We start from the raw sequence: 17,149 nt of genomic DNA, 5'->3' as shown, positions 1-17,149 counted from the left end.
AATGGAAAACAAAGTCGGCTACAGAAATAAAAAACAGAGGGCGTGGCCAAGGCAGTGACATGCCAGCAGTGCCAGCGTAAATGCAGTATCGGGGAGGGCTCTGTCATCAGGGGACAGGCAGGGGTTTTGCCAAGTCTCTCCAAGGGACACATAGTATGGTTTTGGTGTAGCCCAGTTTAGCCTCAAATCCACCACATAGCTGAAGATGACCTTGAGCATTAGGTCCTACTGCTCCCACCGCTCAAGCCCTGAGACTGTAGGTGGGTTTCTCTATGTCTGGTCTGTGTGACCTCCATGAAGCAGGGGCCTACTAATGTGTGCAGCAACTGGTCCTAGCGGTCCCTGAGAAACACCACCTAGGGCCTCTCATGCCCACCACAAACCCCTCCTGCTGGCACATGGCATCCTTTGGGTCTGGAGATACCCTGGAGGCCAAGCCTCCATTCCATCCTCCTTGCAGGCAGGGTTTGAGATGTCCCAGCTTCCCAAGAGAGTCGGACAAAGCAGAAAGTGAAACACTGAGCTAGCTGCCCTGATATCGTTTAGGCAGAAGCAGTAACAGGACTGAACAGTGGTGGCTATCCTAACGTCAGCACGTGAGCTTGAAGAGGTGGGGTAGGAGCAGCAGTGGGCTCCATGCTGCCACAGTGTTACCAGTCCCCATCTATGGAGAAGAGAGAGGCAGGGACACAGTGTTTCCAGTGCTGGGATGTCACCGCACACATGTTTATGGGATGTCTGACAAGCAGCCAGGGTTGTACAGTAACCATCAGCCAGTCTGTGAACTTCCATCCCCACAGTCCCAGTGTACTGCTCAGATCCACGATGTCTGCGCAGCACGGTATTCCAGATCCAAGGGTCCCAAAAAAGCCAGTTTGGGCCCAGCTGGACCCAGGAAGCCTAGGGCCTCCCGGAGCCTTGAGTGTGTTGCACATGTGTATGTGTGAGGCAAGATAGCCAGTCTCTGTCAGCATACATCCTGGTACCTGTGTGCATGTGTCCATTTCTGACTGTGTGTGCAAAGCTGGGAGTGTTTGGCCCATCCTACTCAAGTGGCCTAGGCACATTAAAATGGGCACTGAGTGTGGGGGTGATGTCTAAGTGTGTCTGAGGATGTGTCCAGCAGGGAGTGCCCTGTGATGTGCATCTCTCTGGGTGGGCTTTGTGCTGCCCAGCATTCCCTGCACATGAAGCAGCACGAGCAAGAACTACCCTGCTGACTGTGTGCCAGCCCCCGTGCATCCCAGGGGTCCGTGGATCCGTGCACTGGAGCAGTGTTCAGCCCGCTGGTGTAAGTGCATCTCGGCAGAAGCAGGGAGCCGGGGCGGGCCTATCATCTGGGCACATACTCCCTGGGCAGCCCTGTCCAGTTGTGATCACGCAAGGCCTGGTCCACTGTCCTGATGTAGCCGCTGATCAAGTCCTTCATCTCAGGGGTGAAGGGCTCCTGGTCACGCGGGCGCCGGCCACGCCGCCTGAAGCTGCCCTCCTTGTTGTTCTCCACACAGAGAAGCCGGTCCTCACTCACGGACACATTGAGGAAGGCCACCATCTCCCGCAGCGTGGGCACCAGGCTGCGTCGCAGCTCCTCGTAATGCACCACCAGCAGCCGCTTCCCGTACTTAAGCCAGTCTAGGACGTGTGAGGACCACCAGGAGGCATAGCTATTCACAAAGTCCGGCCACTCTGGAGCAGGGAGAGAAGTCCTTGAGTCAGGGTTGCCTCCTGGGCTGCTGGTTCTGTAGGGCCTGCCTGGGCGGGGGGCAGGGGTGCTGCCAGCTTTAGACCCCTCCTAGCCCGTGGCTGACCCGCTGGGGAGTCCAGTGTGAATAAAGGGCTGCTATCGGGCTAGACTCAGAAGAGTCTTAGGCTGCCTGGAACACAGCGAACTTTGGTACTAAATTAAGGTAAACACAGCCTGCCATGTGCCAAGTGAAAAACTGGATCTCTCCTGCACGCTGTGAGTTCTTTGACCCTTGGGACCTATCCTGGACAGAGAGAAACGTGGGCGAGCCTGTGGGGCCCAGGGCATGGTGACATAGCAAGATAAAAGAATCAGTGATTTCCCCTTTCAAGATACGTCAGAGTCGGCAAGGGCAGCCTAGACAGGACTGTCGTACTGAACTCTTGAGCACAGAGCAGGCATGCCCCATCTCTGAAAGGCATGCGAGTATGGCCTCATTTTATAAAGGAAGATCTAGTTGACTCCTGCAGAGGGGCCGACAGGGCCATGTGCATCTAGCACTGTCTCGGGTCTGTGCAGGCTCTAGGTGATGACCCCATCACCCACCTTCGGGCGGATCGAGGAGATTCTTGGCCAGCCATCTGCATGGCAGTCATATAAAACACCACACTGTGTGGACTGGGCAAGCTTAGGGAATATGAGGAAGAATTGAGTGCAGCCAGGCCCTTCCACAGCCAGGGATGTGTGTTCTGACTCTGCCTCACGTGGCCACACATGTCAGTCCGCTGCTTGGCCTATCCAACACTCACCTTTGCTCTTCCAGTTTCGGTCAGGGGCATAGCCCAGGTGTCCAGCGCATTTCCGGTTGAATTCAGCAACCAGGGACCGGTAGGGGTTCCGGATCAGCAGGATGGCGGAATCAAACATCTCAATTTCCCTCCGGCCACTCTCGTGGGTCTTCACACAGATGGTACGCCGGCTCCGCCAATGGTCCTTCTCACCCCTGAAGCCTGCTCAGGGGGAACGAGAGGGTCTCTGTGGAGGAAGGCGCCCTCGCTCTCTTCCCATTTCCACAACAACACAGGGACTCACGACATCTGAAGGGTTTCCAAGCGGAATATATGGATGGGGGGACAGGAGAGGCCTCCACAGGAGTGACTCTTGCCTCAGGGAAAGTGTCTGAAGGTGTCTACCAGTGGGGACAATAATGTCCACATTTACAAGAGGCAAACTGTACTGCAGCCCACAGGGGTCAAATGGCAGGGTCCTGACTATAGACCCGGAAGGTGACAAACATGTCAGACTTTCCAGGGAGATCACTGCGGACGAGTATTGTAAAGAATCTTGGCCCCCTGAGGCTCAGAGTGGGTGTGCAGCCTACACAATATCACACATCATCCTCAGAACTACAGAGCTCTGTTCACGTGCCCTGGAGTGTTCCCGTAAAGCCCTATCTTCTAGCACCTCTCCAGTGGAGACAAGAGCCCTATCATGGGCCCCTGGACAATTAGATGAATAGAGAGTCTCTTCTACAGGCTCCAGGGCAGTTCTGGTGAAGGCCTTGCCTCAGCCACAGCATTTGAGGACAACCCTGTTTCCATGAATGGAGAGTTGTGCCCCAGACCAGCATCTCTGCTCCCTGCATCCTCCTCCCTTGGCTCCTTGGCAAAGCACCATGCACTCAGAACCCAAGTGATGACTGGTTGATGAGACCAGACTGGACTCATTGGTCCCCAGAGGCACAGGATTCCTTAAGTCCTTGTGGCTCCTTGTGTGGGACTTTGGCTCATTTGATGGCTGGCATTGTCAACTCCACAGATTGAACTCAGCTAGGAGACAAGGGAGGTGCACATCCATGAGGGGTTACTGAGCCCCTGGCTATGCCTGTGGTGGATTGTCTTTGAAGGCAGCACCATTCCCTGAACTGGAGTCCTGAACCACGTAAAAGGAGGAAGGTGGCTGAGTACACGCACTCATTGCTTCTGTTCTTCCTGACCACAGATGGATAGAGCATGAATGGGGTGGGTACCCCAGTCTCCTGCTCCCTTGACTTCCCTGATGGACTCCACCTCCAACTGTGAGCCAGATAAACCCTTCCTTCCTTGGGTTGCTTCTGCCAGGTTGTTTTGTCCCAGCAACAGGAAGAATATACAGGGCAGCAGTAAAGGGCAGACCCTGACTTAGAGGCTGCATAGTAGAAGATGGCGTGGCCCAAGTGCAGAGCCCAGGAGCTCAAGGGAGCAGAGCTGAAGAGACCACAAAGTGGGATGCTTTGGAAGGCTTTCTTTCTGGGAAGATGCTGCCTGGAGTGCCTAGCCCACAGGTCAGCCTCACCCAGGACACCCAGCCCAGAGAACAGGCTCCGTAAATCTCCACAAGCTCGTCTTAGAGTTTTGGAAACTAGAGTCCAGATGCCCCCTCTGGCTGTGGTTGCAAAAACATCCTTATCTGCAGTGGCAGCAGTACTTCCCCAGTGCCTGGAAAATGCAACGTTCAAACCCAGAAGTGGGGGTTACCCACCAAAGCTCGCTACTGCCAAATACCACAAGCCTTTGCATTGGTTGATCTTACCAAACAAGCTATGGAAGGTGCCATGAAAAGGCACCTAGGAAGGGATGATTCAAACAACGACTAAATGAATGTCAGGCTGCAGCACTGAAACTGGCTAGTCCCCTCATTGGCCACCTATCTGCATGTATACACAGGCAGCTGGTACAAGGCTTGTAGGCAAACATTGTAGGTCACTGCAGCCCTGGACACAGGGGCCAGCCAGAGAAAGCAAGATCGTGTGCTTAGCTGGCACTGACTGCCGCCCCGCCCACATCTGCAGGTGCCTTAACATATCTAGAAGATGGGCTGGGACACTTATGCACAACCAGTCTGAGCACTTGCTGCCAAACACAGGCGCATCTGCCCTTTTAGGTTGTTTTTTGTTTCTGACAGTCCTGGCTTTTTAGCAAAACAAACTCTGGGCTAAAGAAGCCCAGAGCAAGCAAATGCTGTGCCACCTGACAAGTGACAAATACATTTTTGCCAAATTTAGATGCCACTTGACTTGTCTGAGGGTCTTCACTCTTCAGCAGCATGCAGGCTTGGGCCGTTTAAGCTAGTTTACTCAGCATAACGAGGCCTCTTATTTCTACAAGGGAAAGATTAGGAAACATAAACTCCTTGGCCATTTCTTGACCAATTTTTTTAAAAGTGGATTTTTAAAAAAATCATGATGATGAGCTACTCTTTTTCCTGGAAAAAAAGAGGAATAAACAGATTAACTTTTGCCCTTAATGACTCAGGGCGGGGGGGGGGGGGCGGGGGTTATGGGGACATTCTAGCGCTCCGAGGGCTGGTTTGTGAGGGGACGGGACGGGGCTGCCTCTTCTCCCTGTGCAAGCCTGGCTTACCCTTGTTGTACAGGGTTCCATCGAAGTAGTAGCTTCCTGTGTAGAAGCCAGTGGCGTGCTCGATCAGGTGCCTTGCCCATGTGTTCCCAGCTCCCGGGAAGCTTGACAGAGCCACGAACACCTTAGACTTGTTGGGCAGAAACTTCCTGTCTGTGCACCGGGTGTCTGGAAAGTCCACAAGTCACCATGAAGTCACTGGCACCACGATCCCAGATCCATTGCTGGTCACGTGATAAGGCTGTCCATCCCTGGAGGCTGGGATCGGGGGTTCTGGGGATGCTTATCACACTGTCTCTATGAGACACCTGAAGCCTCCTGGCATAACCCAGGGAACTCCAGACTCTGCTAGGGGAGGTGGACAGAGCTGTGTCCGGCCCCAGCCATGCCACTGCAGTGCAGGGAAATCAGCTCGGCTGATTTGGGACCCGCCACTGTGTTTTGTATGTCCCTCCCCAGGGCTGCTGGCAGAAGTACGAGTCGCTAGGGGGCAACTGCTGGAGGCACTGGACCACAGTGGAGATGCTTCTCCCTATGAGCTCGCCCTCACCATCAGTCCCTAAGCCCAGCAGAGGCCAATGTGGTGATGCTCACCTCAGGGGGACTGCCAGCACACGGGGGCTTTTGAGATCTAGTGGCCTTCCTGTGCCTCTGAGGCTTAACCCTTATTCCCCTGAGCCCCCCTCTCTCAGCTCATCCTCTCTGCCTCTTACACTACCATCCCCAGTGGCTCATATTTTAAAAAAGAGCTTGGCCCTACCCTACCTCTCTCCTCCCCTACACACTGAAAAGAGACAATCAGAATTCTACATGTACCCATGGCTGCCCAATGAGCCATACCTATCCTTTCTAGCCCTAGGAGCTCTCTTGCCCCAGACCAGTGCCACAGCCCAGGAGCTACGCAGAGCTCACCTTGCACAGGCGTCTGGTAGACCTCACAGTAGCCAGGTTGCCCCTGAGCCTCTGGGGCCTGGCTGCACAATGTTCCATCCACAGCATCCCGAAGGCTGAACTGTGGAGTAGGGTAGGCACAGTAGCAGTCCCAGCCCCGGAGGATGGCCAGAGGAAACTCCTGCAGGAAAGGAGAGGAGGAATGGAACGTGAGGTAAAGGAGTGAGTGGCTTGTCCCTGCAGCTGAGATGCGAGTTGGTCCCTGTGGAGGTGCTGCCACTCACACAGGAATGACCACCAGACTCTGTGTCCAAACCTGGGATAGTCACAGGTGCGAGATGTGACTTCTGCCCTACACAGAGTGAATGGTGACAGGCCCACAGTCACCACACTGCATGAGATGCACCATGGAGGAGGTGACGGAAGCACAGAAACCTGGGCAGATCCTAGACCTGAGCCCAGGATGTTAAGGTGTTAAGGTGGGTGAGGACAGCAAGCCAGCTCTGCAGCCACAGGGCAGCTCGGGGTGTGTTGTTCCACATTGTCGGACATCAGACCTTCAGCCCTGAGAGGGAGCATAACTCCCTTGCCCAGCTATGCCCCCAGGAAAAGGACAAAAAGCCATTCTTCAACTGAGGGACATCTAGGTTGTTTTCAGATTATGGCTATTACGAATAAGGCTGCTATGAACATGGTTGAGCATATGTCCTTGTTGTGTGGTGGGGCATCTTTCAGGTATATTCCTTGGCCTAGAGGTCCCACAGCAGTGGGGACAGATTTCTACAGGTATTTTTTTTCTCCATAGTTGAAGAGTAGAGAAACATGCTCAGACGATTGGGGTTTTCTGAAAAGTCTCCACCAGGCAAACAGACTGGACACACCCCCTTTTGGGGGCCCAGCCAGCTCTCAAGTGGGTTCTGGTTCATCTTTGGAGTGTCCATATCATACAGCGGAAAGAGCATCCTGAAGACCTGGCTGGGATTTCTGGCTCACTTGTGCAACAATGGGCAAGACTCTTAACCACTAAGAACCTCACCATTGGTAAAGCAATAAAATCCACCCTGGAGGCTGACGGCTAGATGAGCCATGTCCCGGTGGTTCAGCTTGGCGCCTGGCATCGAGCAGGCATCCCACATAGGAACGGGCCACCTTCAGCTTCCTTACCCCTCTGAGTGTTAACTGCAGCTCATTCAAAAAAATGCACTCACTTCCCTCACACGAGTCTGTGAGCACCCACTATGTGCCAAGCAGTAGGTGGGACACTCAGCCCCACCCTCACATCTCCGAAGGGGAGCAGTAGGCCTCTTAGGCACAAAGCCTGTGTAACAGAGAAAGGCAGAGTGGGTGGAGGATGGTGTTTGCTGAGAAGTGAGCCGTTCCACCAACCTTTTTATTTTTTTATTTTTTGCCCACAGCAAGAAATCTCATAAATAAATAAGGAAAATCAATAGCGTTTTCCGTGCGTGGCTTGGTAAAGCTGAGGAGCTAGGCACTCCTGTTAGACAAGGGATAGTGTCGCGGTCAGGGGAGGTGAAGGGGAACCTGGGGCACGCAGGCAGGAAGAAGCGCTGGTTGCTGACCCCCACAGCTGAGTAGACTATCTCTTCAGAGCCAGGAACCCCTCACTCCCCCACCTCTCCCACCCTTCTTTATAATAATGGCACTGTACCCACTGGCACAGGGGGCTGACAGGTTCCACTGTGTCTATAGGTAGATTTCACACATGGCTCCCACACTGCTTTACAGATAAGTCCCTTTGGGGGGCCTGACTTTCACCACAACTCTGTCAGCTCTTCTGGAAGCAAGATTCCCTGTGAGTGTGAACTGGTGAAAAGTGATGCAGCTTCTGAAGTTTCAGTCATCCTCTCTTCACCACACTGTGTCCTGTCTTGTGCTCTATCCCAGCAGGGGCTCCCAGCCTCTTCCCGTGCTCCCACCACCACCACATTGCCCTTTGGGATGACATAGTGGCATGGTGTTGAGTTGCTCATTCTAGGACACACAGGCTGTGATGGTGGTCTCAGAGCGGGACCTTACTTAGAAATGGGGTCTTTATAGAGTTAACTAAAAGGAAGCCATCAAGTTGGGATGGTCCTTCATTGTGACTCATGTCCTCAGAGGAACAGCAGGCCATGGCAAGCATCTAAGAACACTGGGAGATACAGGCCAAGGAGAGAGGTTTTAGGAGAAAACAAGGCTGCTGGTACCTCCACCTGTGGTCCCAGCTTTAGATTCAAAACCTACGTGAAGGTTAAAAGCTGCCTAGCCTGTGGTGCTGATGCAGTGGCCTGGACAGCTATTGAAGCAGGCTATTGAGTCAGGCTCTGATCCCAGGGCCTTTGCACCCGCTATGCCTGGAATGTTGAGTGTTCCTCTCCACACACCCTCTCTCACTTTCCCAGCCACCATCTCAGGGAAGGCTCCTCTGCCTGCCCCTTTCCAAACTGCACTGCCCTCCCACCTTGTCCTTTGCTGGGCACAGATATGCTCCAGAGCTAAACAGAGAATTCTCAATAGAGGAATATAGAATGGCTGAGAAACACTTAAAGAAATGCTCAACGTCCTTACTCATCAGAGAAATGCAAATCAAAACGACTCTGAGATTCCATCTTACACCCATCAGAGTGGCTAAGATCAAAACCTCAAGTGACAGCACATGCTGGTGAGAATGTGGAGAAAGCGGAACACTCCTCCATTGCTGGTGGAAGTGCAAACTTATACAGCCACTTTCAAAATCAATCTGGTGCTTTCTCAGAAAATTGTGAACAGGGCTACCTCAAGACCCAGCTATTCCACTTCTTGGAATATACCTGAAAGATGTTCCACCACACAACAAGGACATATGCTCAACCATGTTCATAACAGCCTTATTCGTAATAGCCATAATCTGAAAACAACCTAGATGTCCCTCAGTTGAAGAATGGATAAAGAAACTGTGGTATACTTACACTATGGAATACTACTCAGCTATTAAAAACAAGGAAATCCTGAAATTTGCAGGGAAATGGATGGAACTAGAAATGATCGTGCTGAGTAAATTAACCCAGACCCAGAAAGACACACATGGTATATACTCACTTATAATTGGGTACTAGTCCAACATGGATGTCCTCTGAGAGCCTTCACTCATCAGGGGATGGGGACAGATGCTGGATTTCACTACTGGGACTCCCGGTGAGAGTTTTATGGAAGAATGGGGAAATAGAAGGACCCAGAGGGTCTAGGAACCCTACAAGACCATTAAGGCTGGCGGATCTGGACCCCAGGGGGGACTGCACAAACTGCTGTACCAACCAAGGACAATACATGCAGTAAACCTAGACCCCTATTCAGATCTGGCCAATGGACAGTGCATTCTCCACAGTTGTGTGGAGAGCAGGGGCCGACTCTGACATGACCTCTGGTACCCCTATCTGACCACTTCCCCTTGGTGGGGAGGCCTGGTGGCACTCAGAGGAAGGGTAAGCAGGCTAGGTGGATGAGACCTGATAGACAGGGATCATATGGTGGGGGAGCAGGTTCCCTTCTGTCACATGTGTAGGTGAAGGGAATAGGGTGACAGAGGGAGGGAGGGAAGGGGGAACGGGAAGACACAAGTGAGGGGATAACAATTAGGATGTAATCTGAATAAATTATTTTAAAAATTAAAATAAAGTTCCCGGTGAAATGCTCTGATCCCAAATGCACAGCTTGGTCAGCTCTGATGAGCACACATTGAGACAGGCAGCATTTCCACCCACTTAGCAGTCCTTCCTCCAACATCGCTGCCGCCCTCAACCCGAGCAACTGCTCTGTCCTGCTTCCTCCGATCACCGCAGATCAGCGGGATCTATTCTCGAGTGCCACATAAATAGAGCCGCCGGGTGTGTAATTTTTTGAGCCTGGCTTCTTCCATTCAGAAAACCATTTGCTTAATCTGTCCTCATTGCTCTACGCGTCGGTAGCTCATTCCTTCTACCACCACACGGGATTCGCACACGTGGATGGCCATGTGCTGACCAGCACACTTTTTTTTTTGATGGCCGTCTGAGCTGTTTCCAGTTTTTAGCTGCTGTGAATAAAGCCGCTTTGGAACATCTAAGGGTTTGGCTCTCTCAGGTGCAAAAACACCTACCCTTCCTGAATTGCTCTTTACCGCTGTACTCACCAACCCCCACAGCATACTGTATATTTTATTTTATTTTTATTTTAGTTTGTTGTCTGCCCCATTCACAAGAATGTAAACAAGGAAGGGATTTTTGTGTCCTGTGTGTGGCCACATCCTCGGGTCTAAAACAGTGTCCAGTGCGTGGCACATGTTTCAGTAAGTGCTTGATAAATAAACAAGTAAAGGAATGGATGGATGAACAGACACCCTTTCTAGATTCCACCACCATCAAAAGCTGTGGCAACAAACCGTGCCGTAGTCTGCTGGCCAAGGTCACAAGCATCGGAGGGTGTGACGGGGGAGAAAGTGGCCACGTCAGGGCAAGCCCTCCCAGGGCCCTGCTATCCTGGGATTCTTGCTGAGGCCAACAGCTCTATAGCCCGAGCATCCTGCTGAGACCTGTGGGCTCCTGGCTCTCCCCAGTGGCACTGGCGCTGAGGCTGACTTCCGTTCCCATATCCCAGGGCTGCCCATCTCATATGCCCACTGCCCCCACCAGTGACCCGAACCTTTCTGTTTCCCTGAGTAGATTAAACCGTCAAGTTTCCGGGTGTTTGCAGAGCAATGCGAGAGCTGCAGACAGTAATGCAGTTTTATTTACAACATAACCGCCTCGGCGACATCACAGGATTCTGAAAACACAGAACAATTTTCAGCCCCGTGGGATTTTTGAGGACACGATCTCCATAAACATTAAATATTGATGAATCTTATCTTTCTGCCAACTCCCTAGTTCTCCCATGCCCCTGCCCCCACTCCAACCTTCAATGCGAGAAAAAGACGGAGGAAAACGGAGGTGGGAGTTGAAAAAGGCCAGGCAGAAAGGGCAAGTCAAAAGCCAGAGCACAGTGTGCAGAGCACAGTGTGGGTCTGTTGGAATCAAGCAGAGTCGGAGAGCTAGCTAGGCTCTCCTGCGTCCCAGGACAAGGATGGATATACTGCATGGCCTTGACCCTGAACCCCCGTGCATGAGCTAAGGTGCCCAGGATGGGGACTCAGGTAGGAGTGGGCATCAGGCAAGGCCCAGGTCTTGAGACAGAATAGGGCTCTGTGGCTTGCAGGGAGCCGTGAGCAAAGCGTGGCCTGTGGCTGTGTTTATCTCCATTCTAGGGTGCCCTTCAGAGAGTACTCAACCACTGTGAAGGTGGGTGTGCAGGGAAGGCTCAAAGAACAAGGCAGAGGCTTTGCCTGCAAGACCTCTGGCACCTTCTCAGTGTAAGGCTCTCACTTCACAGAGCCATGCCACACATCCAGGCTCAGGGTGTTGGCAGCCTGTCCTATGGGCACCGGACAAGTCTGAACATGATGACTCAAGGAAAAAGCCTTTATGGGACCTATAGTACCAGTAGGGGTGGCATGGCTTTGAGAAGACCTGAGTTCACGGGAAATAGACAAAGCAGACAAGCTCCATGAAAGCCACACACCGTCACACACAGAGCTGCTGAAGAGCCTCCCAACTACTGGGAGCCAAGGGACCTGGTGCCCATCAACCAGGTCAGGAACCCTGCTCAGGCAGTCTCTTTAGCCGGCTTCTCAAAAGTCCATCCCTCCAGCAAAGGGGGCAGGGACACGGACTTACCACCATCACACCATGAGGCACCTAAGAGGCAGCACTCACATAAAGCGTGACATCACTGGATTCATGTCACCTTCCCACCAGCAGGCATTCTCATCCCATCCAGCACAAAGGCTGGAAGATGAGGGTGACAGGACCAGCCAGAATCACAAACGACAAAGTAGCAGGCAGGGACCAGGACTCAAATGTTCTTCTCTGGACCAACTTGGGAAGGACAAGACACAGCTGGAAAACATATCAAAAGCCTTTCATGCATACACATGAAGCCACAAACCCTTCGCTCCCTTGTTAACACAGCTCCAGGAAACAGCTGTGGATGTGCTCACAGGTAAGAAAATCAGGAACACCAGACAAATAAGGAAACGGGATCAACCCACCAGTGAAGCATTCGTCTGGCAAGCGTGAGGACGTAAGTTCCAGAGCCTGCACTTAAAAGGGACAAATGTGGTGGTGCACACTTGTGATTCCAGAACAGGGAGGTAGAGTCAGGTTGATCCCTGGGGCTTGCAGTCCAATAAGTCTTGCCTACTTAACAAGTTCCAGGGGTGTGAGAGACTTTGTCTTAATAAAACTCAAGGTGGTTGGCTCTGGAGCGATGATATCAAGGTTGTTTGTTGGCCTCCAGGTCACATGTGAGCCCGTGTGTGTGTGTGTGTGTGTGTGTGTGTGTGTGTGTGTGTGTGTGTGTATGCATGTGTGCAATGCTCTCTCACACCACACGTATATACATAAGACAAAAGAAAGGAATGAATGGAGGAAAAGAGAGGGCGAGGAATAGGGAAAGAGAAAGAGAGAGGGAAGGGAAGGGGAGGGGAGGGAAGGGGAGGGGAGGGGAGGGGATGGGAGGGGAGGGGAAGGAAGGGGAGGGGAGGGGAGGGGGAGGGGAGGCGAGGGGAGGGCAGGGGAGGGAAGGGAAGGGAAGGGGAGGGGAGGGAAGGGAAGGGAAGGGGAGGGGAGGGGACGGAAGGGGAGGGAAGGGGAGGGGAGGGGAGGGGAGGGAAAGGAAGGGACAAAAGCCACATAGCCACAAAAATATCACAGCATGGCAACATAAATGTACAGGCCATATTAAAGATGGATGTAAGATGCAATGGCCCAGTATTTATACTAAAAAACAAAGTCCTTGTCAGAAGCAGCCCCCTCTCCACTTGCTAGGGGACCCCCATGAAGACCAAACTGCCCATCAGTTACATATACGTACAGGGCCTAGGTCTAGACCATGCATGCTCTTCGGTTGGTGCTTTGGTCTAAGTCCCCATGGGACTTAGTTGACTCTGTTGGTCTTCTTGTGGCGTTCTTGTCCTCTCCAGGTCCTTCTACCCTTCCCCCCTATACTTTGACAAGGCTCCTCGAGCTCTGCCCCATGTTTGGCTACAAATCTCAGCATCTTGTTTCGACCTGCTGCTGAGTGGAGCCTCTCGGAAGGCGGTTATGCTAGGCTCTTACCTGCCAAGCATGGTAAAGAATCATTAATAGTGTCCAGGGGTTGGCTCTCTGCCATGGTGTAGGTCTCAGGTTGGGCTGGTCATATGGACTCTGTTGCCTGCTATTGAGGTACTTCCTCCTAGCAGGGATGCCTTGCCTGGCCTCGGTGGAATGGGATGTGCTCAGTCCTGATGAGACTTAGTGTGCTGGGGTGGGTTGGTATGGGGGGGTGGGGAACTCCCTTTTGCTGAGAAGGAGGAGGGAAGGGGGAAAAGGCTGGAGGTGGGACCAGAGAAGAGGAGGTAGAGGGCTGCAGTCGGGATGTAAAGCAAATTAAAAAATACTTAAAAAAAAAAAAAAAAAAAGAAAAGAAAAGAAAGAAAGAAAGAAAACAAAGTCCTTGCGCACACACCTAGAAAAGGCTGCTTCTGCTTTTAGCTGGCTTACCTTTTTTTTTTTTTTTTTTCTGGATGCAGTAAAGCTACAGGTAAGATTTATTTCTGTTTTTGCATCTTCAGACTCTCTGTAACGGATAACTTTTTACCTTTGCAACCCTCTGAAACAATGAGTGTTTTAAAAGCACATACACTGTTCAACACCACAGGTTCTGTATAGACTCTGTACGACTCTGCTATGTGCAGTACTAGGGATGGAACCGGGGTCTTACGCATGCTAAGCAGGGGCTAAGTGAGCCACACTCCCCTGACCTTGTTCTTATGAGATCAAGTCTTATTCAGGCTAGCAGTAAACTCACAATCACCTGGTCCCTGTGTCTCCTGAGTACTGGGGCTGCAGGTGTGTGCCATCGTGTCTGGCCTAAAGCATCTCCCTGAAAACACATGTACAGCCCAACAAAAGACTATCCTTCTAAAAAAAAAAAAAGAATATCCTTCTCTGCCAAGGCTCACAGATCCCAGAATCCCACAGGCCCTACCATTGGCGAGGACGTGAGCGCTGCATGGTTGCTGGGGGTCTCCCTGGGGTAGATGCCTCGGAGCTACTGAGACTCAGGGGAATTTAGTCAGAGCAGGTAGACTAGGGCAAACAGGTGCGGGGCCATGTTTGCCTTTCCAGTTCCCCAGGCATTATGATAGGGTGGGGGGTAGGAAGTGGGGGGTGGGGGCTGGGGATGGGGGGAATGGGGCAGCTACACCTTAGTAACCTGCCTGAGATGGTGTCAGACTTCACTGCTTCCCGTTTTAGAATTCTCACCCCCACTACAGTCCCTGCCCTTGCACACAAATACCAGTCTTCAAACTAATTATCCTAGACAGAACTGGCACAAGGCACATTATCTGACCTCCTCCACCCCGGCCACTGCCCATCCTGCATGGAATGAAGGCTGCATCAGCGTCTTGATACCGCCCTCTGTCTCCAACATGAATATCAGAATAGACAAGACCATTTTACAGGGCTTTAAAATTCATTATGGGGGTGGGGGGGGGGTGGGGAGCGGGGGCGGGGAAGATAGCTGGAGAGATGGCTGAGTAGCTTAGAGCTCTTGCTGCTGTTCCAGAAGTCCCAAGTTCAGTTCCCAGCATCCGCACTTGCGTGACTCCAAAACTGCCTGTGAAGTCCAGGAGGGGATCTGATGCCCCCTTCTGGCCTAAGTAGGCACTGCACTCATTGTGCATGCCTGGCTCATGCACACATCATTTTAAAAACCACATGATTTTCTTCTGTGGTGTAGCCACAGAAGCCCATGATACTGTACACAATCCCTCGCTCAGGACCCTGTACACAACCCTAATAACCCTGCAGCCTCTTAAATCCACGCTAGCTAACTAGTGCAAAACTATGGTCTTCATCTATGAGCCTGCAAAGAAACTGTAGTAGGTAGCTCAGAAGCCAGGGGGCTACCAGAAGGGCCTCTTTCTTCTGTTTCCAAACACCATCTCTCACATCTGTTACTCTGGGCACACACTTTCAGGCTTAAGTCACCCCATTCCACTGTGAGCATCCCCCATCCCCACCCCAACTTGTCTGGCCACATTCTCGATGACGTCTGTATTACAGTGTACTGTATGGGTCAGGTGGAGTTTGGCCATTCCTACTGCCTGTGGCATCTGAGCTTATTTTCTGGTCCAGTGAAGATATGATGGGGTTGGCACTGGACAGTGCCACCAGCCTTTCTAAGGGGAGGAAGTACTTGAACGAGGAACAAGAAAGTACAGTCAGGTGTTCCATCGCTGCTGTGCTGCCACCCACTCACCTTGTCCAGGAGAGAAGTCAGACAGAGAGAGGCCATGGTCAGGCCAACTTCCGGCACATTCCCTACCCGGGGCCTTCATGCTGAAATTAGTATTCAGTGCCATGGGGAAGGGAGGGCACTGGAGACATTCCTGTTGGCTTTCCAGGGCTGTGGGTCTTAACTTCCACGGATCAATGTCTTTAGTTTGAGTTGTGACCCTTGAGAGGAGAGTTGCTGTTGGCATGCCATGGGTGGGGAAGCTGGGGGTCCTTGCTAAATATCCTATAGCGCAAACAAAAGCTCCTGAAACAATAAATTCTGCAACCTCAGTCCAAGGCTGAGACCTCGCTCTGCGACGAAGCCAAACCCAGCAACCTGAAGGCTGAGGCCTAAAGTCCCATCACTCCAACGTGTTCAGAGGAAGACACGGGAGGCAGGATGGCAGCCTGGGGGCCAGAGGTGCACTCTGTTGCATTGACGGTATTTTGCTGGCTCTGTTCTGGCCACAGCTGGAATCTGTTACTCTGGAGCCCTATCATAGGCTGACGTCTGTAGCAGCTTTGCCAAGTGTCTCTGAGGCTGACCGTGGGCAATGTTGCCTTCTAGGACAATCTATGGAGGACTGGACCTCGCAGATCCATCGGAATTCATCATTTCCCCAGGGGGAGGGGCACGTCCTCTCAAGGGGATCTGGCTGGCAAAGTTCCTCTCAGCTTGACCCCTTTCTCCATCAGCCCTACCCTTCTTGTTAGTCCAAAACATCCTGTCTACAGATGGAGAGTGCCATGTCCCTCATAACACCCTGCCCCCTGCGATACCGTCAGCAGTTTCCTGTTTCCTCTTGCGGAAAACTCAAAACAAACAAAGACACCCCACTGAACATTAAAGTAGACATCCAAGGCTCTTTGTAAGTTTTCCTCACCCACCCTTTCATACCTACTCTAAGGGCCTTTTCCTTGCAGTGGACTGTCCACTTCCCCTATCCATCTGCTCACACTGCCCTAGGTGCTCCAGATCCTCCCCAGAACTTGTGCTCCTCCTCCCAAGTGATCTTCCTCTCCTTCAGCCACTAGCCTCACTCAGCCAGGCACCTTGGCTCGTCCCAGCCATAAGCTCTGTCTAACTTGCAGTGTGCTGCGCTACGTTCATTGCTAGCACCCAGCACTTTTTTTTTTTTTTATTTTTTAACCGAGGTAGGTAAATATCAACCTATGCAATTTGGCTAAATCCTGCTAAACGTGCTTTGCTAAAAGCCACTTTCAACTCAAGCGCTGTGAAAGGTGGCTCTTCCACAGCTGCAAATCCCTGCAGCTCTCAACAATGGGACTCAAGGAAATGTCCCTTCCTGATCCATTGGGGTGGGGGCTGGGGCAAGAGATGAGGAACTGGTCCCCACGCCAGATGCTCTGAGGACAGGGTCCATGGCTGAGAACCTCCGGCACCTTTTCCATGTGGCTCTGATGAGCCTTGCCTGCTGCAAACACTAGAGCTAAGCCAGTAACTTGCCCTTGAGATGCATCTGCAGGGAAGTCAGACAAGGTGCTAAGGTGCAAAATGGCTTATGATACCGGGGAGCCTGCGGGGATCTTCTGGCACACTTCACTGTAAAACTGTACCGATGTGGATTTGTGCCAGTAAATATGAAGGAGAGCTGAAAATAGCAAAGAGTTTCTCATCTTTATTGTCTGTAACCACAAGGCAGAGCTCTCTGGGTTCTAGTGGGCTGTCCAGGGGTAGACACATCCAGAATACTGGAACATTTTCCTAGGACGCCCCCTCTTCAAAGAAGGAGAACCCTCCAAGAGTGGCTATGTCCCCTCCCATACCTCCATGAGTG

General features: G+C 52.0%; 1 protein-coding gene across 1 annotated transcript in view; it reads right to left on the bottom strand.

Moving 5' to 3' along the window:
- Positions 1-560: 560 nt before the first annotated feature.
- Wscd1 (WSC domain containing 1) overlaps positions 561-17,149 on the bottom strand; it is a 40,090-nt gene continuing 23,501 nt past the window's right edge. The window contains exons 6-9 of the mRNA XM_051167541.1: positions 5,995-6,154; positions 5,086-5,250; positions 2,494-2,694; positions 561-1,686 (exon numbers count right to left, since the gene is read on the bottom strand). Of these exons, the coding sequence (XP_051023498.1) occupies positions 1,334-1,686; positions 2,494-2,694; positions 5,086-5,250; positions 5,995-6,154 (879 nt within the window). The 3' untranslated portion in view covers positions 561-1,333. The remainder of the gene's footprint in view (positions 1,687-2,493; positions 2,695-5,085; positions 5,251-5,994; positions 6,155-17,149) is intronic.

Source organism: Acomys russatus, chromosome 25, assembly GCF_903995435.1.
Source record: "Acomys russatus chromosome 25, mAcoRus1.1, whole genome shotgun sequence".
Lineage (NCBI taxonomy): Eukaryota > Metazoa > Chordata > Mammalia > Rodentia > Muridae > Acomys > Acomys russatus.
This window is presented reverse-complemented; position numbering and strand designations above follow the sequence as displayed.